Genomic DNA, 27049 nt, shown 5'->3' with positions numbered 1-27049 from the left:
ATTAGGTGTCCTGTGTCTAATGCCCCGTCATCCACTGACTTTCTAACATCCTCTTTCCTCTGGTTATTTCATAGATACTGACCATTAGGCTGTGGATGAATATCCGTTGCCACCTTAGGTTTACTGAGGAAAGGTTCTTGGACACTATGAACACTCACGTTCAGAAAGAGGTAAAGTGGGCAGCGCCTGTGGCTCAGGAGTGGGGCGCCGGCTCCATATACCGGGGTGGTGGGTTCAAACCCAGCCCAGGCCAAAAAAAACTACAAACAAACAAACAAAAGAGGTAAAGGAACTATGGAAGACCGAGAAAAAAAGAGTTGGAAAGCTCATGAAAAGATTGGTAAGAGGACCGGGAGCAGTGGCTCACTCCTGTAATCCCAGCACTTTGGGAGGCCAAGGCAGGTGGACCACCTGAGTCCAGGAGTTCAAGGGCAGCCTGAACAAGAGCAAGATGGAGCAAGAGCTCCATCTCTACGAAAAACAGAAAGCTAGCCAGGCATGACAGCAGACTTGCCTAGTCCCAGCAACTAGGGAGGCTGAGGCGAGAGGGGTGCTTGAGGAGCAGAAGTTTGAGGTTGCTATAAACTACAACACCACTGCACTCTACCCAGAAAAAGAAAGAAAGAGAAGTCAAGAGACAAGAAGCTTCAGGTCTCACAATCAATCAGGTATTGATTATGTATACAGCAGCTACACAAGGAACAACCAAGAGGGTCAAATATAGAACAGTCTGATAAAATAATGACAGGGGCATCCTTTCGATTAGACAGCTGGTCACTGGAGTCAAGCTTTGGAATATCTCACAAACTCAACACAACCATCTATTCAACAGTTACCTGGAAATATATATATCCCTGGCACAGCCCTAAACATGAAGAAAGAGACACAGACCACAGATTCGAGGAATCTGGGATGGTAAGGCACTCACATGTGTGCACAGGTGTGATGTGACGGGCAGCGCGGCAGCCAAGGGGACAGAACTGCACACGCAGAGCCTGAAGGAGCCCTCGGGACCAGTTTCTCCTCTCTAGTAAGAAACTCCTTTAATATATAGAAAATAAAGATTTATAATTCCATAAAAGCTAAGAATTAGGACCCAAAGAGAACTATGCAAGAACTGTCTTATGCTGTCCACGTTATGACAAAGAAGCACTGTGTGGGCCAGAATCTGCTTAAAAAGATGCTTTTAGAAATTGTTCCTGATTTCCACTTAAGCCAGCAAATGCCCCGGTGGTGCTCCCAAGTCCAACACCAGAACATGTTAGGGCACCCCAAACCCCACATCACAATACCTGTACCACAGGCTTCATTTTGGCAAAACAGATGAACGCAGATTTCAGGCAGGAAAGTTTTTTTAGAAGATGGAAGTCTTATTCGATCCCATAGCTGATACGGGATCCCATTCCGTGTGGTGGCTACAGCGGGCTGCAGATGTTTCTTTACTAAAATGAGACCCATTCTGGTTTCACTTACATTGCTTATGTAGACTGCTTTAAATTACTTACACGTAACTATGACCCTCAATCTGAGGACTTTCAGCCATAAATTTGCTAATAATAAAAATATGAAGAAGCAAGGAAAATATTTCACACAACAGTGAAGATGGTATTTGTATACAGTAGTCCCCCTTTATCCACAGTTCTGCTTTCCACAGTTTCAACTACCCACAGTCAAACATGGTCCAAATACATTACATGGAAAATCCTAGAAATAAACAATTCATAAGGTTTTTTTTGGGGGGGGGGTTGAAGTTTTTGGCCGGGGCCGGGTTTGAACCTGCCACGTCCGGTATATGGGGCCAGCACCCTACTCCTCTGAGCCACAGGCACCGCCCCACAATTCATAAGTTTTAAATTTCATGCCACTCTGGGAAATGCAATAAAATCTTGCACCATCCCACCAATCATGCCTTTGTTCAAAGGATCCACACTACACGCCACCCACCCATTTGTCACTCAGCATATCAGTTATCAGACTGATCAGTCACAAGGAGAAAGAGGAGTGCAGTATCTATGCTAAGATATTCTGAGAAATTCTGTAACTTTCACTATGACGTATTTTTATAATTGTTCTATCTTACTACTATTGTTGTTAATCTCTTCCTGTGCCTAATTTATAAAACTGAATTTTGTCATAAGTCAATAAGACTATGAAAAACATAGTACACATTGGGTTTAGTGTTATCCTTGGTTTCAGGCCAGGGGTCTTCAAACTCACCTACCACAGACAAGAGGGGACCATTATATGCTATGTATTTTAATTGTTTACATGGACATGGAAAGTTAAATTACTAGTAAAATAAAGTTTATCATCATAGAAAGGCATAAAAAACTTTCTATTTGAGAGCATTTTTAATAGTGATGTTACTACATATTTTCTATTTTTTTTCTTTTGGAGACAGAGCCTCAGGCTGTCACCCTGGGTAGAGTGCTATGGCATCACAGCTCACAGCAACCTCCAACTCCTGGGCTCAAGCGAGTCTCCTGCCTCTGCCTCCCGAGTAGCTGGGACCACAGGCGCCTGCCACAACGCCTGGCTATTTTTTGGTTGCAGCCGTTATTGTTGTTTGGCAGCCCAAGGCTGGATTCGAACCCACTAGCTCAGGTGTATGTGGCTTGGGGCCTTAGCTGCTTGAGCTGCAGGCACCGAGCCCATATTTTCTATTTTAAAAAGTGTCATTATAACACCTACCATTCACTGAGTTCTATGTACTTGTACTGTGCTAGGTATGTCTCACAACAGGTACTTAATCTTCATGAAAAAAGTAGGTATTATTACCCCCACTGCAAAAATGAGGAAGGCAGTGCTTAAAAGGGGGCGTGATTGAGGAGGACAGTCAGTGTGCAAATGCACAGACACACACACAATCTCAGTACCAACAACAGAGCTTGAAGCATAACAAGGATCAGTCAGTGATTTCAGAATGGAGCTGAAAGGTTGAAGGATGGATACTCACACTGTCATACGACAGCCCTACACTGGGTTGCCACCCTGGTGTATGCACAAGTTACTCTACGGGACAGAGGAAAGAAGAGGAAGGCTGTCTGGAGGAAATGCAGGGCACACTCCCAGAACCAGCCGGAAACACACGCACACACCCCACAGTATCTGCGGCGGGCCCTCAGCCTCTGTCCGTCTGCAAGAGCTAAGTCCCTATGTTGAACCAATATGTGAGCAAATGCTTCATTTTCTTTCTGCTTCAACTCTTTCTTGTTTTCTCCTCTCCCTTCCTCTTGCAATTCTTTATACATATGAAAAAAGTTGCTTTTGTCTTGTATTTACATTATGAGGGTTTTTTTTGTTTTTGTTTTTGTTTTTTGCAATATTTGGCTCAGGCTGGGTTTGAACCTCCACCTCTGTTATATGGGGCCAGCACCCTACTCCGTTGAGCCACAGGCACCACCCTTACATTATGTGCTTTTTGAGTATTTATCCATGAATAATGAAAATTAACAGAACATGGAAATGGTTCTTCTTTAAATGTTTACCAAGTGATTCTGTTTTCTCCAAGGCCATTATTTGCATTTGTTATAAGAAGTAATAAATTTAAATATATATTTAGCTCTCAAAATGCTTTCTATCATAAAGAATGCAACACAGACGCTTACAAACTTATTCAGTTTCTATTTACAAAAGTGAGTTGCAATACAGAGTTAATCATGTGATCTGGCAATTCCGCTCCTAGATGTATATACAAAAGAAGGAAAATGTATGTCCATAAAAATAAGTACATAAATATTCATAGCAGCACTATTCATAACTGCCAAAAAAAAAAAAAAGAAAAGAAAAGAACTAAAATGTCCATCAACTGGACACTTTACCTCTTACATGTTTACATGGATGGAGCTGGAACATATTCTTCTTAGCAAATTATCTCAAGAATGGAAGAAAAAGTATCCAATGTACTCAGTCTTACTATGAAACTAAGTTATAGCTTTTGTATGAAATTATAGCCCAAGAAGAAGGGGAAAGAGGAGAGGGAGGGTTGGGGAGGGTGGAGGATGGGTGGAGGGAGGGTAAGTGATGGGACCACACCTATGATGCATCTTACAAAGGTACATGTGAAATTTACTAAGTGTAGAATATAAATGTCTTAACACAATAACTAAGAAAATGCCATGAAGGCTATGTTAACCAGTTTGATGAAAGCATTTCAGATTGTGTGTAGAACCAGCACATTGTATCCCATGATTGCATTAATATACACAGCTATGATTTAATAAAAATAAATAAAATAAAATGTCCATCAACTAATGGATAAACAAAATACAGTATATTCACACATCTGAAAAACATTTGGCAACAACAGGAATGAAGTAGTGATACATGATAAATATAGAACTTTGAAAACATGCCGAGAGAAGGAAGAATCTCACAAAAGTCCACAAATTATATAAACACCTATATAATTACATATGAAAAGTCCAGAATAATAAATCTGTAGAAACAGAAAGTGCATTAGTAATAGTTCTGAGAAGCTAGAGATGGTGAATTGGCTGTAACAGCTAACTGGAGTCTGGCGTCTTTGGGGGTGATGAAAATATTCTAAAATTCGATAGTAATGTTTGAGCAACTCTGTGAAAAAAAAATTTTTTTTTTGAGACAGAGTCTCACTATGTTGCTCTTGGTAGAGAGCCATGGCGTGACAGCTCACAGCAACCTCCAACTCCTGGACTTAAACGACTCTCTTGCCTCAGCCTCCCAAGTAGCTAGGACTACAGGCATCTGACACAACGCCAGGCTATTTTTTTTTATTGTTGTTGTTGTTGTTGCAGCTGTCATTGTTTAGCTGACCCAGGCCAGGTTCGAACCCACCAGCTGCAGTGTATGTGGCTGGCGCCGTAACCACTGTGCCACGGGCGCGGAGCCGGCACCCCTCCTTTTCTGATGCCTTACAGATTTTTTTATCAACTGAAGGTTGTGGCCACCTCATTCTGAGCAAATCAGCACCACATGCTCACTTCATGTCTCTGTGTCCCATTTTGGTAATTCTCACAATATTTCAAATTTTTTGTTTATTATTATACCTTTATGATGATATACTGATGTTACTATTGGAATGGCCTGGGGCACATAAACCTCACGTATCCAAGACGGTGGCCCTAACTGATGATGCTTTGTGTTCTGACTGATCCACCAACCATCCATTCCGCCGTCCCTCTCCTTCTCCTTGAACCTCTCTATTCCCTGAGATATAATATTAAAAAGAATTGCCAACTAATACCCCTACCATGGCCTCCAAATGTTCAAATAAAAGGAAAAGTTTCTCACTTTAAATCAAAAGCTAGAAATGATTAAGCTTAGTGAGAAAGGCATGTCAAAAGCTAAGAGAGGCCAAAAGCCAGTCCTCTGCTCCCATAACCAAGTTGGGAACGCAAATAAAAAGTTCTTGAAGAAAACTAAAAGTGATAGACCAGGAAACAGACAAATGATAAAAAGACAGACAGCCATACTGCTGATACAGAGAAAGCCTGAGTGACCTGGATAGAAGATCACATCAGCCATCACAGTCCCTTAAGCCAAGTCTCAGCCAGAGGAGCGGCTAAGAGAGGGGAGGAAGCTACAGAAGGAAAGTCCAAACTTAGCAAATGTCGGTTCAAGAAGTTTAAGAAGCCATCTCCATAAAGTAAAAGTCCAGGTGCTGATGGAGAAGCTGCTGTGAGTTAGGATCCAGCCAAGGTAAGTGACGACGGCAGCTACACTAAACAACAGATTTTCAGTGATGATCGGACAGCAGAAGAAGATGCCATCTAGGACTTTGAAAGCTGGATGAACAGAGAATGGCTGGCTTCAGAGCTTCAGAGGACAGGCCGACCCTGGGGATAAGACAGCTGACAACACTAAAAGCAAACGCTCATTTCCCGTTCCAAAAAGCCGCAGGCTTTTAAGAGTTATGTTAAATCTATTCTGCCTGTGCTCTCTGCACGGACAACAAATCCTGGCTGACAGGTCATCTGTTCACCGATGGTTTACCGATATTTTAAGTCCACTGTCAAGATCTGCTACTCAGGAAAAAAAGATCCTTGTCAAAGTATTACTGCTCACTGACAACCTACCTGGTTGCCCAAGGGCTCTGAAGGAGATGAACAAGGAGATTAATGCTGTTTTCATGTCTGCTAACACATCTATTCCGTAGCCTATGGATCAAGTAATTTGGACTTTCACGTGTTGATTATTTAAGAAATACATCTGGTAAAATATTGCTGCCACAGACAGTGATTCCTCTAATAAATCTGGGAAAAGTAAATTGAAACCTTCTAAATGGTTCCACCATTCTAGATGCCATTAAGAACATTCATAGTTTATAGGAGTTTAAAATATCAACATTAACGTGAGTTTGGAAGAAGTTGATTCCAACCCTTATGTGAAGGTCGAAGTCAACTCAAGGGAGGCGTCAAGACTTCAGTGGAAGAAGTGAGCGCATGTGTCGTGGACACAGCAAGAGAACTAGAATTAAAGGTGAAGACGGACGATGGGACAGGATTCTGCAATTCTGTGAAAAGCTGAACAGATCAAGAGTTGTTTCTATGAATGAGCAAAGAAAGTAACCTCGACCCTTATCAGTCAGCAGCCATCAAAACCCAGGCAACACCTACCACTGCAAAAAGATAGAACTCACTGAAGACTCAGCACTGCTAGCATCTTTCAGCTACAAAGCATCTTTTAATTAAGATATATACATTTTTAGATATAATGCTATTGCACACTGTGGTGTTATGACATGTACAGATCATATATTTATAGCTTACAATCTCTGGCCTTCTCCTTCCCTCATTTCAGGTGACCCAGGGCAGGATTCTAATCTTCCCCCCTTTCGGATTATGAGTCATAAGAATCTCATTTCAGAGAGGGTCCTGCTCATATCCTGAAACCCAATCACATTCCAACACGGTTTTCCATAAAAACCCAGGAGGGCAGGGTCTGGAGAGCTTCTAGGGAGCTGAACATGTGGTGGGGGACAGGAAGGTGAACCAGAACTCATCCACATGCTAGGACGATGGCACACTCAACTCCACAGGACGAAGCTCCCGCAATCACAACCCTTCCAGACCTCGCCCTGTGTGTCTCTGCATCAGGCCACGTGTCTGTATCCTTTAAGACTGTGGTCCTCAAACCCCACATCACGGGCCAGTAACTGTCCAGTCTGTGGCCTATTAGGAACTGGGCCCTAGAGCAGGCGGTGGGTGGCGCCAAGCAAGTGAAGCTCCATGGGTATCTACAGCCCCATCGCGGCCTCCCACCTGAGCTGTGCCTCCTGCTGGATCAGTGGCCGGTGGCGTTGCTGATTCTCAGGAACCCTACTGTAAACTGTGCGGGGAGGGATCTAGGTTGCCCACTCCCTATGAGAAGCTAATGCCTGATGCTCTGAGGCTCCCACTGCGTCTGCATCATGGTAAGCTGTATATTTGTTTCACTATATTTTACAATGTAATAATAATAGAAATAAAGTGTACAATAAATGTAATGTACTTTAGTCATCCCAAAACAATCCTCCTCCCCACCCCTGTTCATGGAAACATTGCCTTCCATGAAACTGGTCCTTGGTGCCAAAAAGGATGAGGCCTGCTGCTTTAAAATACCTTTCAGAATAAACCGGTAAATGTAAGTAAATTTTTCCCTGAGTTCTAGGAGCTGCTGCACCAAATTAGTCAAACCCAAAAGAGGGGGTCAAGGGAACCCCAATCTGAAGCCAGTCCGTTAGCAGTTCCCGAGGCCCAGATCTGTGACTACAGGAAGGAAGGGTCAGGCCTGTGGACTGAGCTCTCAACTTGCGGGACCTGATACTGAATCTAGGTAGACTTGTTGAAATTGACAGAGGACACCCAGCTGGTGTCTGCCACGTGTTGTGTGAGGAAAACCCCATTTGGTCACAGAAGTCCTCTGTGTTCATTGTTGTGATGAGAAATCAGAGGAAAAACATGGTGGGAGGATCCAGAAGCACACACATAATGGACTACAATGTAACAGAACCATGACTTTCATAGGTACCAGGAACGCTCAGAACTGTGTGTGACTCATTTATTGCCACAGTCACACTATTGCGATACTTTATTGCAGTAAGGGCAGCATTTCCAACATACGCCTATATAATAAACAGACACCCGGGGAACAGACCAGGGGACCCCAGAGCCAGAGATTGGAGTGACACATTCATAAGAGAAGGGATGCCTTGGATGCCCGGCACCAGCAACTTGCTAAAGCCAGAAGAAGCCAAGCAGTATCCTCCCCCCGAAACTGCAGAAAGAGCACGGCCCTGCCAACACCTTTATTTCAAACTTCTGGACTCAAATTTGTGAAAGAATAAACTGCTATTGTTTTAAGCTATGAAAAAGCATCTTTTAATATATAAATAAACTAAATGTAGTAATGAAGTCTGAGAAAATCAAACGTAAGATATTTAGGGTAGAGCTACCAGAATGGTGAGATCTCAGTGGGGTGAAAAAATGGGAAGACTTAGAAGAATCAAATATTTCTTGAGAAGCTGAACAGGTGGATGAGGAGACAACTGAACAAGAGAACAAGCTGGAGGGGAGGAGAACTTAGGTAGGACAGACTGAGTCCGACACTGTGTGAAGCCCATCTGGGTGGTTCCATCTCCCAGCCTCAGGAAAATGAGGTCAGGGCTGGAACCCCGGGAGCAGATGTTATCATACAAGGAAAACAAACAGTAAAAGGCCGGAGGAATTCTGTGCACCACCAACATTGAAGGGAGAGACAGAAGAAATTAAAGGACCTCAGCAACATCACAGACTGAGAAAAAGTTGCAGCCTGGACTGGGACTAGATAAACAATAAGCCCTAAGGAAAACTGAGATTGCCTTTAAAATTCCCTTCTTCTTACATCTTACGCTGACATTATTTTTTTCATGGTACACAGCTTTCCTAAATCTTCAACAGTGTACCCCTTAAAAAGTCACCTCTATTGTTTTATTTGTTTGAGACAGAGTCTCACTCTGTTGCCCAGACTAGAAGGCCCTGGCATCACCCGAGCTCACAGCTACTTCAAAATGCCTGGGTTTAAGCCAGCAGTTCTCAACCTGTGGGTCGCAACCCCTTTTTAACAATGAAAATATACTGCAGCATTAGGAAGGTTGAGAACCACTGGCTTAAGCAATCCTCCTGCCTCAGCCCTTGAGTAGCTGGGTCTACAGGCTCCCGCCAGGAGGCCTGGCTAATTTTTCTATATTTAGTAGGGATGGGATTCAAGACCACTCTTATTCAGGTTGGTCTTGAACTTCCAAGCTCAAGCAATCCTTCCACCTCAACCTTCAAGAATGCTAGGGTTCCAGGCATGAGCCACCACACCCAGCCTAAGCTGACAGTTTTTAATAGGACCTATCTCCCTCAAATGTTCTGCAACTGACTTTTTGGGGGTTTTTGGGACAGTCTCACTACTTCACCCTCTGTAGAGTGCAGTGACACCACAGCTCACAGCAACCTCAAGCTCTTGGGCTTAAGTGATTCTCTTGCCTCAGCCTCCCAAGTAGCTGGGACTACAGGCACCCACCACAATTCCCGGCTATTTTTTGGTTGGAGTTGTCATTGTTGTTTGGCAGGACCCAGCTGGGTTCTAACCCGCCAGTTCTAGTGTATGTGGCCATCGCCCTAGTCACTGAACTACAGGCACCAAGCCTCTGCAAGTGACTTTTAAAACAGCTGGAACGCTAGTCTCAGAGTCCTTTGATTCTCTACAGTCACATGGCAAATTTTTCGCAGAAGGTACATGACGTCTGACATAAATTCCAAAACCAAAATATTTAAATTGTTTCTACAACTCATTTTAATTTGCTGTCCCTTGCTGTCTCCTCCCACCACCTCCTCTACCTCTTTATTTTGGAGGAGATTTTTTTGGGGGGGGGGGCATTTCCTTCATTTAGACATTTTAAAGTGTAAAGAAATTAAATAAATGAAAAAGAAAAATTTCTCACAACAGCGAAGTAAGATCAATTTACATAGCTCCCAATTGAAAAGGAATAGTACACTATACAGAAAACTTATTTTTATCAGTGGCTTGTCATTCCCCTCCACACACAGACACATACCAGCGTGCTAAATTATATCATCACTTTTCCTGTGTACTAAAAAGAAAAGCTAACTTGGGTCTTTTTTTTAGATAAGCACCGTTAAATGTCTGCACACGCGGTGACACTATCTGGCACGTCTTTCACTGACTAGAGGCTGCACAGCGTTTTAGATCTGCCTGAGGAGATACCACAGAAATTCCACTACTGAGCAATGCGTCTAACTTCCAAATGGAGGGATGTCATCCTTTGTCTACCCAGTTCTTCCCAGAGTGAAGCCAAGATTTGGGCAGAGAACTAGTTGTACAGCAAGGTTATACACAGGCAGCATTTTTTTCCAATTTTTTTCATATCACCTGACATTGAGAACCATCCTAAGAGGGGTCCCAGTCCTTCACAAATGATGAGACGCTTTCCAGTACACCAGAGATAATCAGCCAGATTAGATAAGCCGACAACCCTCAAAAATGCCAGAACCATGTTTCTGCCATGCATTTTTAAATACCATTTTAAAGAGAGACTTTTAGAGCCAGGTGCAGTGGCACACCTGTAGTCCCAGCTATTCGGGACACTGAGGCAGAAGGATCACCTGAACCCAGGAATGTCAGGCTGCAATGTGCTATGAACCCACCGGGGGATATCCACTTGAAGTCCAGCAACACAGCAAGATCATCTCTTAAAACGAAATTTTTTAATAAAAAAAAAATGTAAAAATTGCCAAGGAGTTGAAAAGTCTGTTATTTGTTTGAAAAATACGTGACCATCAACGTACATAATCTACAGAATGCTGATTATCAGTCTTAGTCTGGTCTTTTCTCATCACGTTCCATGTAAAAATTACCTCAGAAGAATTATTCTCAAAAAAAAGCTTTTAAATCCTAGAAAATTGGCCTTATTTTTCTTTTTTACATATTCATTTCTTTGTAAAAAGGAAAAAGGCTGGAAAAACTCGGAGATTCTCAGCTACTAACATGTACTTTACTCTTCCACAATTCAATTCCCCTGAAGAAATGATGGTCCTTAGACACAGTATTGTGTATGTGTGTTCCAACGAAGTCTCTTTAGTATTGTACTTGATTCTTGATAATAAAATCCGAGTACTGCAGATATAAAGAATGGAGTATTCTGACCAGAGATTCCAGTTAGGTCTAATCCTGCAGAGAGGCATCCACATTAGCAGAAAAATCTAGGATGAACTGAAATTCACCTAGCCAAAGACAAAGCTGCAACAATAATTACTTTTTCTATGACTATCCTGTTATCATCCTATTCCTTTTTCCCACCTGCGTCAAGGGCCATTAAGATGAACAAATATTATGTAAGCTGTTATGCTTGTACGAAAATCAGCCATTATAACTCTGAATTTCGCAGCTGCGAAAGATGAAGCACGGCTTCCGTGCCCTGGAGATCCAGGTGCTCGGCAACTGGTTTTAATTTTCAGGATGAAAGTCAGCAAGAAGCAGCCCTTGGCTGATGAGGCCTGATCCACTGGGGATACACTGTAAGGATTATTAGATGTTGGGCGGAGGTTCAGCGGGCTGGAGGAAAAGGAAGATTGGCAAAGCTGTGAGCTAAAAATGGGAGGTGGCAGGTGGGACTGTGGGGAGGCTGGCACCTGCCTAGAGGCTGCAGTGAGAGGAAATCATCGTCCAGACAGCAGGGACGGCTCTGGCCAGAACAGGTGGCACTCACAGCTCTGGCAAGAAACGACATTGATGAAAGCAGTTCAAGACTAAACAATCCCCCTTTTCTTCAACCTTTTCTCATCTGTCTATAATAAATATTTAATTGTTGATAACGTTAACTGAACACAGCCTAATATCCTGAATTTTTTAATCTAATATTTTTAATCGTTTCTCTAATATAGAGAGAAGAGATTTGCCACTCTCAATATGTGCATTACAAAAATGGCGCTCGACACCACAGCGCCGCTGGATGTAAGCTTTGTTATTTTTATCTCGCACTATCTGATAATGCTCAAGCATCATCATTAACACAAAATACATCGCACTCTAAAAATTGTTAATAACTGAAAGGATGTTTGTTAAAGCAGCTTTTCAGTGATTTAAAGTGAGTTCTCTGCACTCTTGAAGTACCTTGTTCATAACTGGAGTAAGGGACGGTGCATAAGTGGCTACTGCTAAGCCGTCTTCCCCCACTAGACAGAATTGTTTTCTGTTCCCACGGCAACCCATTCCCTGACCTCCTAACCTGAGAGAGTCCCTCAATTACTACCTGCAGGAAAAGGAAATTCAGGAGAAATAAAGACACTGTTAACGGGCACCTAGAAGCTCAGGCAGCATGAGAAAAGGAGATGGAGTAATCACCAGCCCAATTAAACTCCACTCAGGAGCAGCAAGGCTCCCATTTAAATCAGCACAGCTGTAACTATCTTTACCCTTAACAGGGCTCTCCAACGGAACCTGAGAGTGCCACATGCCTAATCTAGCAGTTCCCAAAATTAATTACAGTTCATTTGAAAGATGCAGTTACTCCTCATTTAACTCGAATTCTAATGATTATGAGAAACAAATGAATGGCTTAAGTAATTACACATCCAGCCTTTGATTAGGCTGCCCCACTACACAAGCAAAACCACCTCAGCAGAATAAGAAACTTGCAGAATGGCTTGGCGCCTGTGGCTCAAGTGACTAAGGCACCTGCCACATACACCTAAGGTGGGTGGGTTTGAATACAGCCCAGACCCACCAAACAACAATGATGGCTACAACCAAAAAAAAAAAAAAAAAAAAATAGCCGGCATTGTAGTGGGCACCTGTGGTCCCAGCTACTTGGGAGGCTGAGGCAGGAGACTCACTTGAGCCGGAGTTGGAGGTTACTGTGAGCTGTGATGCCACAGCACTCTACCCAAGGTGACAGCTTGAGGCTCTGTCTCAAAAAAAAAAAAGAAACTTGCAGAATAATGCTGGCACAGTGGCTCACGCCTGTAATCCTAGCACTCTGGGAGGCCTAGGCGGGTAGACTGCCTGAGCTCAGGAGTTCAAGACCAGCCTGAGCAAGAGCAAGACCCGGTCTATAAAAAATAGCTGGGCATTGTGGCGAGGTGCCTAAAGTCCCAGCTACTTGGGAGGCTAAAACAAAAGAATCATTTTAGCTCAAGAGTTTGAGGTTGCTGTGAGTTATGACGCCACTGCACTCAACCCTAGGGCGACTGAGTGAGACTCTGTCTCAAAAAAAAAGAAAAAGAAATTTGCAGAATAAACAGGAATCCACCATGGAGTTCCACTTTAAATAAAACCTAGGTGCAAATGTAAATAACCAAAAATAGCCTAAAACAATAGCAGTTACCACTAAAAACTGAAGGATTACCCAAGAAATAGTGTAATAACTATGGAAAGTCTTTCAAATTTCACAAACTTGCTACCCCCCACCCCCAATTTCTTTCCCTGTGCCACTGAAAATTGTGGTAGAAAAGTGGGCCCTGAACACATGCACGAAATAGAGACTGTCTTAAAAGTGAAAAACTGACTGAAAAAGGTTAAGGTGAGTATGTGAGACACAGCAAACGGAAGGTGGGTCACTTCTCCCTGTCTAAGGGATGTTAGTGTGGTCTTTGAACTTAGGGCTTTCTGTGACTATAAAAACCTACTTAATCCCCAAATTACAAGGGTATCACAGCAGGCTTCACCCTGAGGTCTGTGGACACTAAGAGTGGGTACCTCTAAAAAATGGTATGTTTCCTCCTGCTAGCATCTTAATTAACTGCATACGCTCTATCAACATATAAGCTACAGCTGGGCCTGCAAGTTTGTGTGGGGCCACGGACACGGGTCTCTATTCTGCAGGATGGGGTTTGTTAAAGTTGTCAAGAATAAGGGCTGCTTTAAGAGATACCAAGTGAAATTTAGAAGATGACGAGAGGGTCAAACTGATTACTATGCTCAGAAATGCTTGGTGATACAGGATAAAAATAAGTACAGCACACCCAAATACAGAACGATAGTTGGTGTGACTAACAGAGACATCATTTGTCAGACTGCTTGTGCCCATATAGAAGGGGACATGATAGTCTGCGCAGCTTATGCACACAAACTACCAGAATACCGTGTGAAGGTTAGCCTGACAAATTATGCTGCAGCACACTGTACTGGCCTGCTGCTGGCCCGCAGGCTTCTCAATAGGTTTGCCATGGACAAGATGTATGAAGGCCAAGTGGAGTTGATGGCAATGAATACAAGGTGGAAAGCGTCGATGGCCAGCCTGGTGCTTTTACATGCTATTTGGATGCATGGCCAGGACCACCACTGGCAATAAAGTTTTTGGAGCCCTGAAGGGAGCTGTGGATGGAGGCCTGTCTATCCCTCACAGTACCGAACGATTTCCTGGTTATGATTCTGAAAGCAAGGAATTTAATGCTGAAGTACATTGGAAGCAAATCATGGGACAGAACGCTGCAGATTATACGAGTTACCTAATGGAAGAAGATGAAGATGCTCACAAAAACAGTTCTCTCAATACTTGAAGAACATCCCTCCAGACATGATGGAGGAGACGTATAAGAAAGCTCATGCGTCTATACGAGACAACCCAGTCTATGAGAAGAAGCCCGAGAGAGAAGTTAAAAAGAAGAGATGAAACCGTCCCAAAATGTCCCTTGCTCAGAAGAAAGATCAGGTAACTCAAAAGAAGGCGAGCTTCCTCAGAGCTCAGGAGTGAGCTGCTGAAGGCTAAACCAAACAGCAATTTTATATGAGTGTTTCCTGATTTAAAACAATAAACTTATTCATTAAGCAAAAAAAAAAACCATATAAGTTACGGCAACCAACCACTCAAACCAGTGACCTCCTAATTTGTGTCATGCATCACTGGGATCTGAAACTTCTTCCATAACAGAGGCGATATGACCAATAAACGAATGAAGCTCATAACAGAGGTAAGGCCAGCATCAGGGAAGATTTTGTTGGTTTTTCTTTTTCCTTTTTTTTTTTTTTTTTTGAGACAGAGTCTCACTCTGTGACTCTGGGTAGAGTACTGTAGCATCACAGCTCACAGCAACCTCAAACTCCTGTGCTTCAGCGATCTTCTTGCCTCAGCCTCCCAACTAGCTGGGACTTCAGGAGCCCCCAGCTAGTTTTTCTATTTTTAGTAGAGAGAAGAGTCTCATCCTTACTCAGAGTGGTCTCAAACTCCTGAGCTCAAGCATCTACTCAGCTCAACCTCCCAGAGTGCTAGGATTACAGCAGTGAGCCACCATGCCTGGCCTAGGCAAGACAGTTTTAGAGAATTGCAATTTCAACTAAGAAAAGTAGAAGACAATGAATCATCCACACTTAGGATATCAGCAGTCTCTGTGCGAAAGGAAAATTACTTTCAGCAAAGCAGTATCATCTATTAGATTAATTAAATGTAGTTGCCAAGTTTGTATTAGTTTCAGATTATTATTTGTATTTACTCTGGAAACTGATTTGCTTTTAAGATTGGATGAATGTCATAAGCATAGAATTATAGTTTCCTGCTTGTATATATTTAACTATCACAAATAATTGAATCTGTACCATAGTCCATTAACTTTTTTTCCTTTAAAAGAATACCAAATAGACAAGCTTAGAAACAAGATCCAAAGCAGACCAAACAGGGGGCCAGGTCTAGCTTAAGGCAGTGAGAGGAAGACCACAATGAGGAAGGTGGAATGACCAGATGCTGCAGGTCAGGGCAGGGGAAGAATGTGGACAGTGCTCTCCAAACCCAATCATTTCAATTCAATGAGTACAACTCTATTTCTATTTTCATTTTTTTAATTGACAAAAAATGCATATATTTATGGTATGTAACATGACTTTTTTTAAATTTTTGTACAGATGGGGTCTTCCTGTGTTGCCCAAGCTGGTTTCAAAATCCTAGCCTTAAACTATCATACTGCCTTGGCCTCCCAATGTCCTGGGATTTAGGCATGACCAACCACTCTGGGCTAGTACTTTGAGAAGTATTAACATGATATTATACATGATCATATACATGATATTTAAACATGTCATTTAAACAACTATTTAAATTGCACACAAACTTTATGGCCCCCGTATATATTTAATGTACTATGGAATGGCTAAATCAAGTTAATAAATGCATTACCTCATATAGTTATCTTTTTGTGTGTGTGGTTAGAATACTCAGAATCTGCTCTCAGCAATTTTCAATTCTACTTCTATTCCTTTATTCTCTCCTTTTTTTGCTGTGTATTCCTGCTCATTCTACTTAAAGATAATTCTGAAGTATAAAAAGGAGAAATATTAAAAGGTAAATTACACAAGAAGCAATTCTGTTCTTTGGATGTTTCTTTGGATAGGATCCATAAAAGGAAAAAATTAATAAGCAAAAATAACCTATTGATTCACAGCTTAAATTTTAAGACTGACATCTGTTAAAGAAAGTTCAAAGAATAACATCTGAAGAAAAGGGTAGAGATTTTGAGTCATATATCATGAACTAAAACTCAGTTCCCCAATATTAAGAATATTCTCAAATTTCATTCATCAGATATAAACAACAAACAATCCTAATGGTGAGAATTTTACAAATTTTTTTCCTTATTTTATAAAAAATGTTGGCCTTAGAGAAGCAAACTTACTTGCCAACTGTTAACACTGCACTAAACACCAAAATTCAAATATAAGTGTAGGTGAATACACTTAATTAACTAGCATGCATCCTTTTTCTCAGAATCATATTCAGGATGAATATGAAAACATAATAATGCACTTTTTCAAAATGTTAATTATCATACACATATTATTTAAAATTGTAAACATCTAGTTCAATTTAAAGGACCCTTCCAAATAGTCTACTAAAGAAACTACATCTTGGCCGGGCACTTTGGGAGGCAGAGACAAGAGGATCACCTAGGCCAGGAGTTCAAGAGTAGTCTGGGCAACACAGCAAGACTCATGTCTCTATAAAAACTTTTTTTTAATGTTTCTTTTAAATGTTTTTTAACGTTTTAACACAGGTGCTACGGGGGCTTAGCCAGGAAGAATGCTTGAGCCCAGATTTAAAGGTTGCAATGAGCAGTGATCATTTCACTGCAATCTAGCCTGGACAAGAGAGTGAGACCCTCTCTCAAGGAAAAAAAAAAAAAAGCAAAAAACTTCATCTTAACCCATAGGTCAGGAGTATGTGTGATTCTTACTGGACAATCAGGCATGTGTTAAAAAATGCATGCCCAAATCCTCACCAGAAAAGTTAACAAGGATAAAAATAATATAAGATGCTTAGAAATACATTGATAACCAGGCACAGTGGCTCACACCTGTAATCCCAGCATTCTGGAGGACCGAGGCTGGAAGATCGCTTGAACTCAATAGTTCAAGACTAGCCTGAGCAAGAATGAGACCCTCTCTTTACTAAAAACATAAATACATTGAAGATGGTCAACGAAGCAAGGTAACATTAAGAATTCATTAATTATTAATAGAAATAAATAAAACTGAAATGGATAATGGATACAACTACTGAAAAAGCTGATAGACAGTTAGGGAAAGAGCTGGCATAAAGATAGGCAGAGTGAAGGCCACCTCAGGCAGGAAGGAAGACCAGTGGAGAGGGACGGTACTAGAAAAGGAGGGCTCCCTCAGTAGAGCAAGCAGTCCCGGGCACAGGCACTGCCAGCAGAGCTGAAGGAATGCCTGGCCAGCAGTTGGGGGAGGGCAGCCAGCCATGGGACTAAGCAGGCTTCACGTCCTCCTCTGCAAGCAGTTGCAGCAGGTTCTCAGAGCTTCCTCCCCAAGTGACAGAAGGTGGCTTAGTAGGAAAAGAGCAGCGCTGTCATTTGTCTTCAAAAGTTCCTTTTACTCCAAAATCACTCCCATTTGGCAGCTGATGCTGGAATTCTTTCACAAAGAAATAAAACATTTTCCTTTCACAATGAAAGAAGTAATAAACAAATGCTAATGTAATACACTCTCACCACAAACTGAAGAATCCTAGAAAATTTGTATGCAAATTTCAAAGAGATAAGTGCAATTAAAAGACAGCAGGGTCTGCTTTAGATGTACATATACATGCACAGGGCCATATTAACAATGCAGGGCCGGGCTCAGCGTGCCCTAGCTCAGTGGGTAGGGCACAGGCCACACACACCAAGGCTGGCAGGTTTGAGCCTGGCCAAGGCCTGCTAAACAGCAATGAGAACTGCAACCAAAAAATAGCTGGGCCTTATGGTGGGCGCCTATACTCCCAGCTACTTGGGAGACTGAGGCAAGAGAATCACTTAAGCCCAAGAGGTTGCTGTGAGCTGTGATGCCACAGCGCTCTACCTAGGGCGACATAGTGAGACTATGTCTCAAAAAAAAAAGGCATCACCTTTTTACAAGGCTAGATCGAAGAATCATAATATATAACATCACTAGTAAAATAATGTACATGTCAGAGCATTTATCACAGCTATGTTAAGTATTTTCAACTTCTTAAACCCTAAAGTTGATCCCAAGTAGAGTCAGAGAAAAATGTAGAACAACTGGCAGCTCCAACAAGAATCAGCTTGGATGCTAGGCGAGGTGGCTCAGGCCTGTAATCCTAGCACTCTGGGAGGCCCAGGAGGGTGGATCGCCTGAGCTCATAGGTTGGCGACCAGCCCAACAAGTGCAAGTGCGAGACCACCATCTATTAAAAAAAAAAAAAATAGCCAGGCTGGGCGTTGTGGCAGGTACCTGTAGTCTCAGCTACTAGGGAGACTGAGGCAAGAGAACTGCTTGAGCCCAAGAGTTTGAGGTTGCTGAGAGCTATGACACAGCAGCACTCTACCTAGGGTGACATAGTGAGACTCTTTCCAAAAAAAAGAAAAAGAAAAAGAATCAGCTTAGCACTGAGCACTCTGAAACACAGAAGCTCTTTCTGAAGAGGCATCATCTTGCTCTCTAGGATGCAAAGAGGTTTGTCCTGAGACTTCAACCAGGATTTTCAAACCAAAAGAAAAGAGAGTTGACATCTGTGTATACATAGGTAGGAAGAACTGCAGGTAACCATAATTTCCACAAATCACAGTTAATACCATATGAGTAGTAGACTCAAACTCAGAAATTAAAGGAATAGAGGCACAAAACGTGTTTTCTTTACCCTGGTTAAGTAACACAAGTGGTTTAAGTAAATGTTTCAGTATTACCATATTTAGTATCTTCAGTTCTAAAACACTGACTTGCCAATTTCAAGACATTTTGCTAAGCTCTATCCTTACTATTAGCACATACATCAAAATACAGATCAGATGCTAGTGCTGTCTCAGTTTTCAGCACACACCCCTATCAAACTGTCGCTGAACTTGCACTGGATATACAGAAAGGTGCTGCCCCATGTAAGTAAGTCCTGGGGGTAACTAATCACCCAACAGCCTCCATACCTTATGAAAACACCTCATTTACCCAACCGTAAGAGGCCAGATCCCAGGGCTTCATTTCAGCAGCTAAAGCATCTAGAAGCCTCTATTAAGATGCAAATAGCCTCCTGTGCAGATGAGAAAGGGGAAAAAAGAAAATAAAAGGAAAAATAAATAAAAATAATTTTTTTAAAGATGCAAATACGTCCTGGGAAAAGTAGCAAGTTAAGTCCTACCATTTAGTCTCATTTAATTCACTACATGAAAAACTGTTCTGAGTTTCAGATACTCTTTTAGGTCTTAGTAATTGAAAGTGAAGATGCAAACGATGAAAAACAGAGGAAAGAAAATTCGGTCAGGAGGAGTAATTTCTTTACCTCCATAGATCATTAAAAGTTCTAATTGACCTCTGGCCTTTGACCTTTCGTCCCAACGTCATGCCCACGACGCTAACCAAAAATTAAGAGGCACAGAAAACTCTCAAAGAGTTAAAAATCCACTTAGTTCCATGTTATCTTTGGTCAGTTATAAAGTGGTACAACTGCAAATGCATTTTTTAGGTTTTTAAACCCGCCACCCCTAGAGCACAGGGCCGGCGCTCTAACTGCACACGGGCGCCCAGCAAGTTGATGACCGTGCCCAGTGAAGAGCCACTGATGGACACGGGAAAACAATTTTCTTTGACTATCACTAAATAAACTAGCTTAATTTTCTCCTTCAGACGAACTCCTGATCCCCTCCTTCAGGGCTTTTTCGTGTTCAAACTAGGCACAATAAATTTACAGAGAATAAAAGTCCCCAACATCTTTTCAGGATCGTTGCACAAAAAAGATGACTTTGTACGACTTTCCTCAGGACAAACTCCAGAGCCCAACAGTGAACTTTCCCATTCTCTGCAGACGAGGAAGTAAATGAGCACAGAACACCTAAGAACAAACTTTGCTGGCCACCAGCAGGGGAGCTCTTCAGCTTTTGTCCCCAATCCATTCAAACAAAAGAAGCTCGGATGCCTCCATCCCACCCCGCGGACCCGCACCCCGCCAGGACGCTCTGGGTCCGCGCGCCCCGTCCCCCGCCAGCCCTACTTACTCCTCAGCGCCCCGATGAGCAGAGACCCGTCCTTAATAAGCTCTTTGATGAACTTGTTGGTTCGCTCCAGCTCAATCTCGTGACACTGCAGGCGCTCCCTGAAATCCGGGCTGTCCAAGTAGGAATCGCTGAACTCCAGAGTGGGCAGCCCCATGGCACAGGCACTGCCAGCGGCGGCCGGAGGCACGTCCGGGCCGGCGGTCAGGGCGGGGGCAGCCGGCGACCGCGGCCGGCACCGGGGACGCTCGATCGCTGGGAACAAGCCGGGACGCCCGGGGACGGCGCAAAGGAAACGGCCCCTCCCGCCGCGCCGCGCCGCCTGCGCCGGTCTCAGTCTTCCTCCCCGGGGACTAGGCGAGCGCAGGCGCGGGCGGCGGGCCGAGGCGCGGGTGCGCTCAGGTTGTTGTCACCGAAGCGCATCGTCGCTCCGAGCGCCGGGGTGGCGAGGTTCCGGGCCGCGGCCGCAGCAGGAACGTTTCCCTCCCGGCGCGCACACTTCCGGCAGTTCCACTCTCCGGCTCCCTTGACAGTCTTAGGCGCTGTGAGCCAGAAGCGCCCAGCGGCGACCGTGGCCCGCCCGGGGAACCCTCCCCCTCGGCGGGCGCAGGCTCAGAGAGCGCGCAAATCGGGCCAGCCCGGGAGACCCTCCCCCGCGCCACCCCGCCCTCCGCCCAGTTACCCTGCAGTCCCCCACCCACCGGCTGGCGCTCGGCGCCGGCTCCCCGCTCCCGGCTCTGCCGCGCGCGATTGCGCCCCTGATTTCTCGCGGGGCGTTAACCCTGTCTCCTCCCGGCGCCTCATTCCACCTAGCCCACCGTGACACCTCGGAGTTCTCCGCTCCACAAAAGAGTCTCCAACTCTCTACCATCTTCCTCGTCACCCACTCCCTAGAATTGTCTGGAGGGAAAAAACGTTAACTTTCCCTAAAGATTGAGTACTTGGGAACCTGGGTGGAAGATGCTCCTGTCTAGCCTTAGTTTGAATTTTACTTCACACTTTCTCAGTGTATAAATTCCAGGTTGAAAAGTTGTCGTGTCTCTCCGTTTCAGCCATCCAATTTCATTGCGGTGTGTTTTTCCCCCAGGTGCTGGAAGGTGGAACTGTTTTTTAAGTCATCCCACCCTCCAAGTACAGACCTTGGACTCAGGCGCTCCTGCTTACCAACAGAATATCTATTTGCATCACAGTACGCATATCTCTTTGGGGCACCTGGAAGAAATTGTCCTACAAGGAAAGAGATTTTCAAATCAAAATTGGGTTGGGTGTCAAATGAATAGTTAATTCCCTCCGAGAGGCATTACCCTTATTCTAGTAGAGGTTCACCCAATACATTTCTGTTCTCTTAAAACTTTGACCGGAGAAGAAACTGCTGCTTTACATCTGGTCCTGACATCACCTACTGGATTTCAGAAAACTGAGTTATTTTTCTTAAGGATCTGCTTGTCTATGTTTTCATTGTTTTGTCCATTTGAACCATCTGTTAAAAAACTCTTCTACAGATCATGGGAAAATTCCATTAAAGTGCTTTACATTTTTCCCAAATAAATTTAAGGGACTGTCAAGAGTTTATTTAAAAAAAAAATACATGAACATGAAAAATAACACGTAAAGGGAGGCGCCTGCAGCTCAAAGGAGTAGGGCACTGGCCCCATATGCCGGAGGTGGCGGGTTCAAACCCAGCCCCGGCCAAAAACTAAAAAATAATAATAATAGTAATAAGTAAACAGTATTATGTTTGATGACTTGATTTAAATTTTTCTGGACGAGGAAAATCAGACTTAAAACCCTCCATCCATATTTTCATCATTACTCCTCAACATATTGGCAAAATGACCAATCACCACTAGAGTCATTTTCACTCCGAGTGATGAACTTGGGGGAGGTGGACACAAGGGTATAATAATGCTGTTTGTCGCTTAATTGTAGGACATAAACACCAGTGGGCTGTTTTTCACATAATGTGATTTTACATCACTCATCACATTGCCTGAAAGACAAACATTTGGTCGGGCCAAACAGTGTCCTTTCAACTTTTGCCATGTTGCTGTTCCTCACAACTAAATCTATTGCCAACTGCTGAGATATAAAAAAGAATACAATATGACAATCTCTTCCTGTTTTCCATTAAATCAAATTTCTGTGATTAATTTTTAAAAAATGCATCAATGGTCTTTGATAAGTAGCATTTAATACGTTGGGTATCAGCTTTCTTTTAAAGTCTTACATGCCAGGGCAGATTTATTGTAGATTCAAAGATATGGGTTATTAAATACCCATTCATGTATGTAATTGCATGTTTTATGTCTACTGTCTACATTACCAGGATCTGGGTAGAGAAGTGATTTATGTAGAAAGATAAATAAAGCAAAGCATCATACTTGACCTCAAGTAGTTCTCAGAAAAGAAAATGTAGAAAATGAGTGCCTGTATAATATCGGCAGACTGTGATATGTCCCAGAGCTTCACACAGATATGGCACCGATAAAACACTGATGCCATTATCAGTATGTTTCCACTCAGGCCCATCATGGCGTGCAGATAGAGGTAAGATTTTTCCTCCTACCTTTCGCCCATTAGTCTCTGAAGTTGGTATATGATAATGGACTTGTTTCTTATAGGTGTTTTCACTATGACTCATGACTTGCTCCTGTGATTCATACTTTAATTATACCTGCTAGTCAGGCTTCCTCGTCTACCACATTAACCCAGCTACTGGAGAGAAACCAGAAATGGTTTTGCTTTGAGGTGAACGTACTGTCAGTTTTGAACTGTTGTTTTCATAATATTCTCCCTACAATAATAACCAGATTATTTCTGAATAGGCCTTCTACTTAAAAGATTGTCAATACTTGCAAGTTTATCAGTGTAACGTAATTCTTTGTACCCTCAATGAATCCCAAACAATTAAAAAAAAAAAAAACCCTGCAAACTTGTCTTCATAGGAAATTTAATAGACTGAAATGAGCCTCTCTAAAAATTTTCACTTCACAACACATGACGCTGTCAGCTGTGTGGGAAGGGTCACAGATATTACTGGCAGATACACTCAGTCATGTTTACTGCACACAACAATGTCTGTTTTCCTGATTCTGAAATGGAATGTGTCTGCATTTATTTTTAAAGCAAATAGGTAGTAGGGAATAGTAAACTAATGTATCGTACTTTTTAATCTACCTAAAACTTCTTTCTTCACCTTAACCTGGCACTTAAACATGGGGCTTAATATGTGCTCAATACGTGTTACTGTCAAGTTATCATCATTTTCAATAAATTTTGTAGACTTAGGCTCTCCAGAGGCAGATACTCTGAGGCTAAGTTCAAGCCAGCTAAGAGAAGACTAAACAAAACCCAGGAATATTCAAAAAGACTCTTCATCCCTTCCTGGAGTGAGAATGCAGTGAGTTGGTCACTGCTTGCGTTCCACTGGTTAGCTTTTCTTAAAGCATATTCCTGATCCTTCTGTAGTTCATCGGCGTGAGGACTAGGTGTTCATGCGCATGCGTGAGATTTGCCACTCGCAAATCTTGTTATGACGTCAGCACATTGCTTGTCTGACATTAAAAAAAGAGAGTATGTTCCTCGACAGTAGGTTTTGCATCATTTGAGTTCAGTCTTATATCATGTCAAAAAAAAAATTGAACACAAATGAAAAAAACACTATTCAGCTTTTTAAAATTTTTTCTTTTTGTTGTTAAATATATGTAACACAAAATTTGCCAATTTAACGATATCTAAGTGTACAGTTCAGTGGCATTAAGTCCATTCGCATCGTTGCACAACTGTCACCACCATACATTTCCAGATTTTTTTTATCTTCCCCATTTGAAACTCTACCTATTAAACCTTGACACACCCCCCATTGCCTTTTCCTTCCATCCACTGGTATTCACCATTCTACTTTTATCTCTAAGAATCCGACAATTTGGGCAGCAAAGGAGGAGGGCACCGGCCCAATGGCCATAGGTGGTGGGTTCAAACCCAGCCCTGGCCAAAAACTGCAAAAAAAAAAAAAAAAAAAGAATCTGACAATTTATGTACCTCACTAAGTGGAATTATACAATATTTATTCTTTTCTGACTTATTATGAACTAGAGAAGCAAAGATGACATGAGAGTCATATATGTATTTAAAACCATTTGAACTTACATAAGTTTTTGAATCAATGCAGTTTCTAAAATACTCTTCTGCCAGCAGAAAATGAAGTTCAGACTAAGCCCTTAGCAGGTATTCTTTATTCTGCCGCATTAAAAGCATTTTTGCTAATATTATCCCACACAACACTCCTCACATCACTATTTCTCATAAGATTTGCTGGCATATGACACTGCATTCTCTGATGACCAAGCGTACACATCCTCAGTGACAGCACCCTATGCAACTTAGTAACATTGTCTTTTGTAGCTAAAAAATTTTTCTTACAAATTGCAGAGCCCCCTCAAGTGCACACAACTCTCCCAGCTTCCTTTTCACAGTTCATGAAACACAAACAAATTCTAAATGTAGCCTGCGTGGAAAAAAACTTTGCTTTGTCTGGGGGTAAGAAATGGGAGTCTTTCACAGGAAAAACCCAGAAGGGCCCACATTTGTATGAGTCTATGGATTCCAAGTGCTTATTATCCAATACGTGGGCTAAAGGGCAGCGGTTGAGAGATGAGAAGGAGCTTTGGACAAGGTAAGAACACACACGAGATGGGTAGTTGGATTAAATAAAGACAAGACCAGGCTGTGTAATTTCATTGGTGAAGTAGGAATCCAACATTACTCTGAGATTTAAGCCTATATGCCCAGAAATAGTCTCTCTTTTAGAAGAAATACATGTAGGTTAGGTGTTTGATGCTGAGTTTGAGGTGAAGTTAGAATAATTAAGAACGCTGAGAGAGAGTGAAGCACAGACACCCAGGTCTGCAGGTGAAGTGAACAGAGAGGCCATCGGCACAGCGGGTGGAGACCAGCAATCCGACGCAGAAACAACTGCAGAGGGCCCTGTTAGTTCTGCGTAACCACATGACTTCTGAAGTCTCTTCCAAACCTAGATTGTATGAAGATGGCAGTTTCTGAAGAACAGGATGAAGGAAAAGAAAACAGAAACCTAAGCCTGAAACACTTACCAGCTAACTCCACGTATGAGGGAAGGGAGAGTTATTAATTGATGTAATTTTTTAAAGATTGCGGGGGGGGGAGGGGCAGGATAGATTAGATTTTTATTCCCATTTAGTGTTGCCCCCTTGTGGCAAACCATGATGTTTGCTAATTGTCAGAAAACCCTAAGGAAGTGTATACCCGGAGACTATAAACGAAGGGTCACCTGAGCGGCTGAACCCTGCTCAGAGGCCTCGCGTGCTCCCCACTCCCCCGTTTGAGCTCTCCACAGCCCATAAAAGAGCAATAGTTTAAGTTCCGTTAACCCCATTTTTAACAGGTAGAACAATTATGGCACGAAGGATTAACTTGCCTAAGTTTTCACATCCAGAGAGCACCGGAGTTGGGACTTCAGTCCAAGTCTATCTAGCTAAAAAGGACATTTTTTAAAAGGCAGTCAACAAACACTTGTAGGTATCTATAATGAGTCTGTGATACGGTAGATGCTGTACATACACCAAAGGTAAGCCAAAAGGTACCTCAATCTCGCCCTAATTGTCTTTTAAATCTGATGAGTTATGGCAGAGACCTTGATCAAATGGTCACTCGGAGGCCATTTATTAGCTTTGTGATTCAGGGCAATTTACCTTGTAGGCTTTACAGTCCCCTTGTGTATAAAATTAGAGATGAATAATGATAATGACACTGATTATCATGTATTTAACACAGTGAACCAGACACTGTTCTAAGTAATAATGAAATAACATGCATTATTTCAGTGGGGTCCTTTTTTTGCTCCAGATTTGGGGTGTTTCTATGGCTCTGTGACTCAGAGTTAGACTGTGGCGTCTTCTCGGTGTTTTTGACACCCCTCACCCAGGAGTGCTTAGAGACCTTCGCTGTGTTTGGAGAGGAAATGTCCTTGGACCCTCTCAGTGAAACCCTACTGGGCCTGGCCTCCACTGGGTTTCACAGCGGCCACTGAGCACACAGGAAGGAAGCCAGAGTTTACTGAGCAGTTACACCGTCCAGATCGCCCCAGGCCTGCCAGTCCTCACACTGCCTCTGCCGGCAGGAATTTTATAAAGAGGATGAGGACACTCAGGCACCGAAAAGCAAAACAAATGCAACAAACAAAAATCGCAGCAAACCAAAGAACACCCAGATAACTTGCCCCAGGACAAGGAGAGCTGTCTCTGACTCCAGGACCACACCACAGTGAATATATTGGACATTTATCGCACACGTTTATTATTCGTATTTGTATTTACACCCTTTGCTTTTAGACTCTAAGCTTGTCAATCATATCTTGTCCTCTCTGTATCTCTTGTCCTTTGCACGCCATGGAAGATACTTAACAAATGTTGTTTTAAATGCAGGAGTGCCTTATAATCTTCTAAAAATCATTCCTTGGCCTCTCCGATAGAGGTGCTTGACCAGTGTGGAGAAAATAGAGGAAGCAGTCCGCGTAGGGAGCTTGAGCTCTCCTGAGCATGAGAGGAGGCGCGTAGCTCATTCTTTCCCTGTGCTGCCAG

The 27049-nt window shown here is 42.7% G+C and overlaps 1 protein-coding gene, 1 non-coding gene and 1 pseudogene across 2 annotated transcripts in view; 2 read left to right on the top strand and 1 right to left on the bottom strand.

Annotated features, from left to right (window-relative positions):
• The window catches only part of ARHGAP42 (Rho GTPase activating protein 42), a 325063-nt gene extending 304108 nt beyond the window's left edge, over nucleotides 1-20955 (bottom strand). Inside the window, exon 1 of the mRNA XM_003780781.3 lies at nucleotides 20436-20955. Within this exon, the coding sequence (XP_003780829.1) occupies nucleotides 20436-20589 (154 nt within the window). The 5' untranslated portion in view covers nucleotides 20590-20955. The remainder of the gene's footprint in view (nucleotides 1-20435) is intronic.
• Nucleotides 13739-14698, top strand: LOC100945498 (annotated as a pseudogene).
• A 2933-nt stretch (nucleotides 20956-23888) lies between the features above and the next one.
• On the top strand, nucleotides 23889-23992 carry LOC111724687. Its single transcript, XR_002772945.1, has one exon. It is a non-coding gene; the product is annotated as a small nucleolar RNA U13 (small nucleolar RNA).
• Nucleotides 23993-27049: the final 3057 nt, after the last annotated feature.

The sequence above is a fragment of the Otolemur garnettii genome, unplaced genomic scaffold, assembly GCF_000181295.1.
Source record: "Otolemur garnettii isolate 467f Iridium unplaced genomic scaffold, OtoGar3 scaffold00001, whole genome shotgun sequence".
Classification (NCBI taxonomy): domain Eukaryota; kingdom Metazoa; phylum Chordata; class Mammalia; order Primates; family Galagidae; genus Otolemur; species Otolemur garnettii.
The sequence above is the reverse complement of the archived record's forward strand: the minus strand, read 5'-3'. Positions and strand labels throughout refer to the sequence as shown.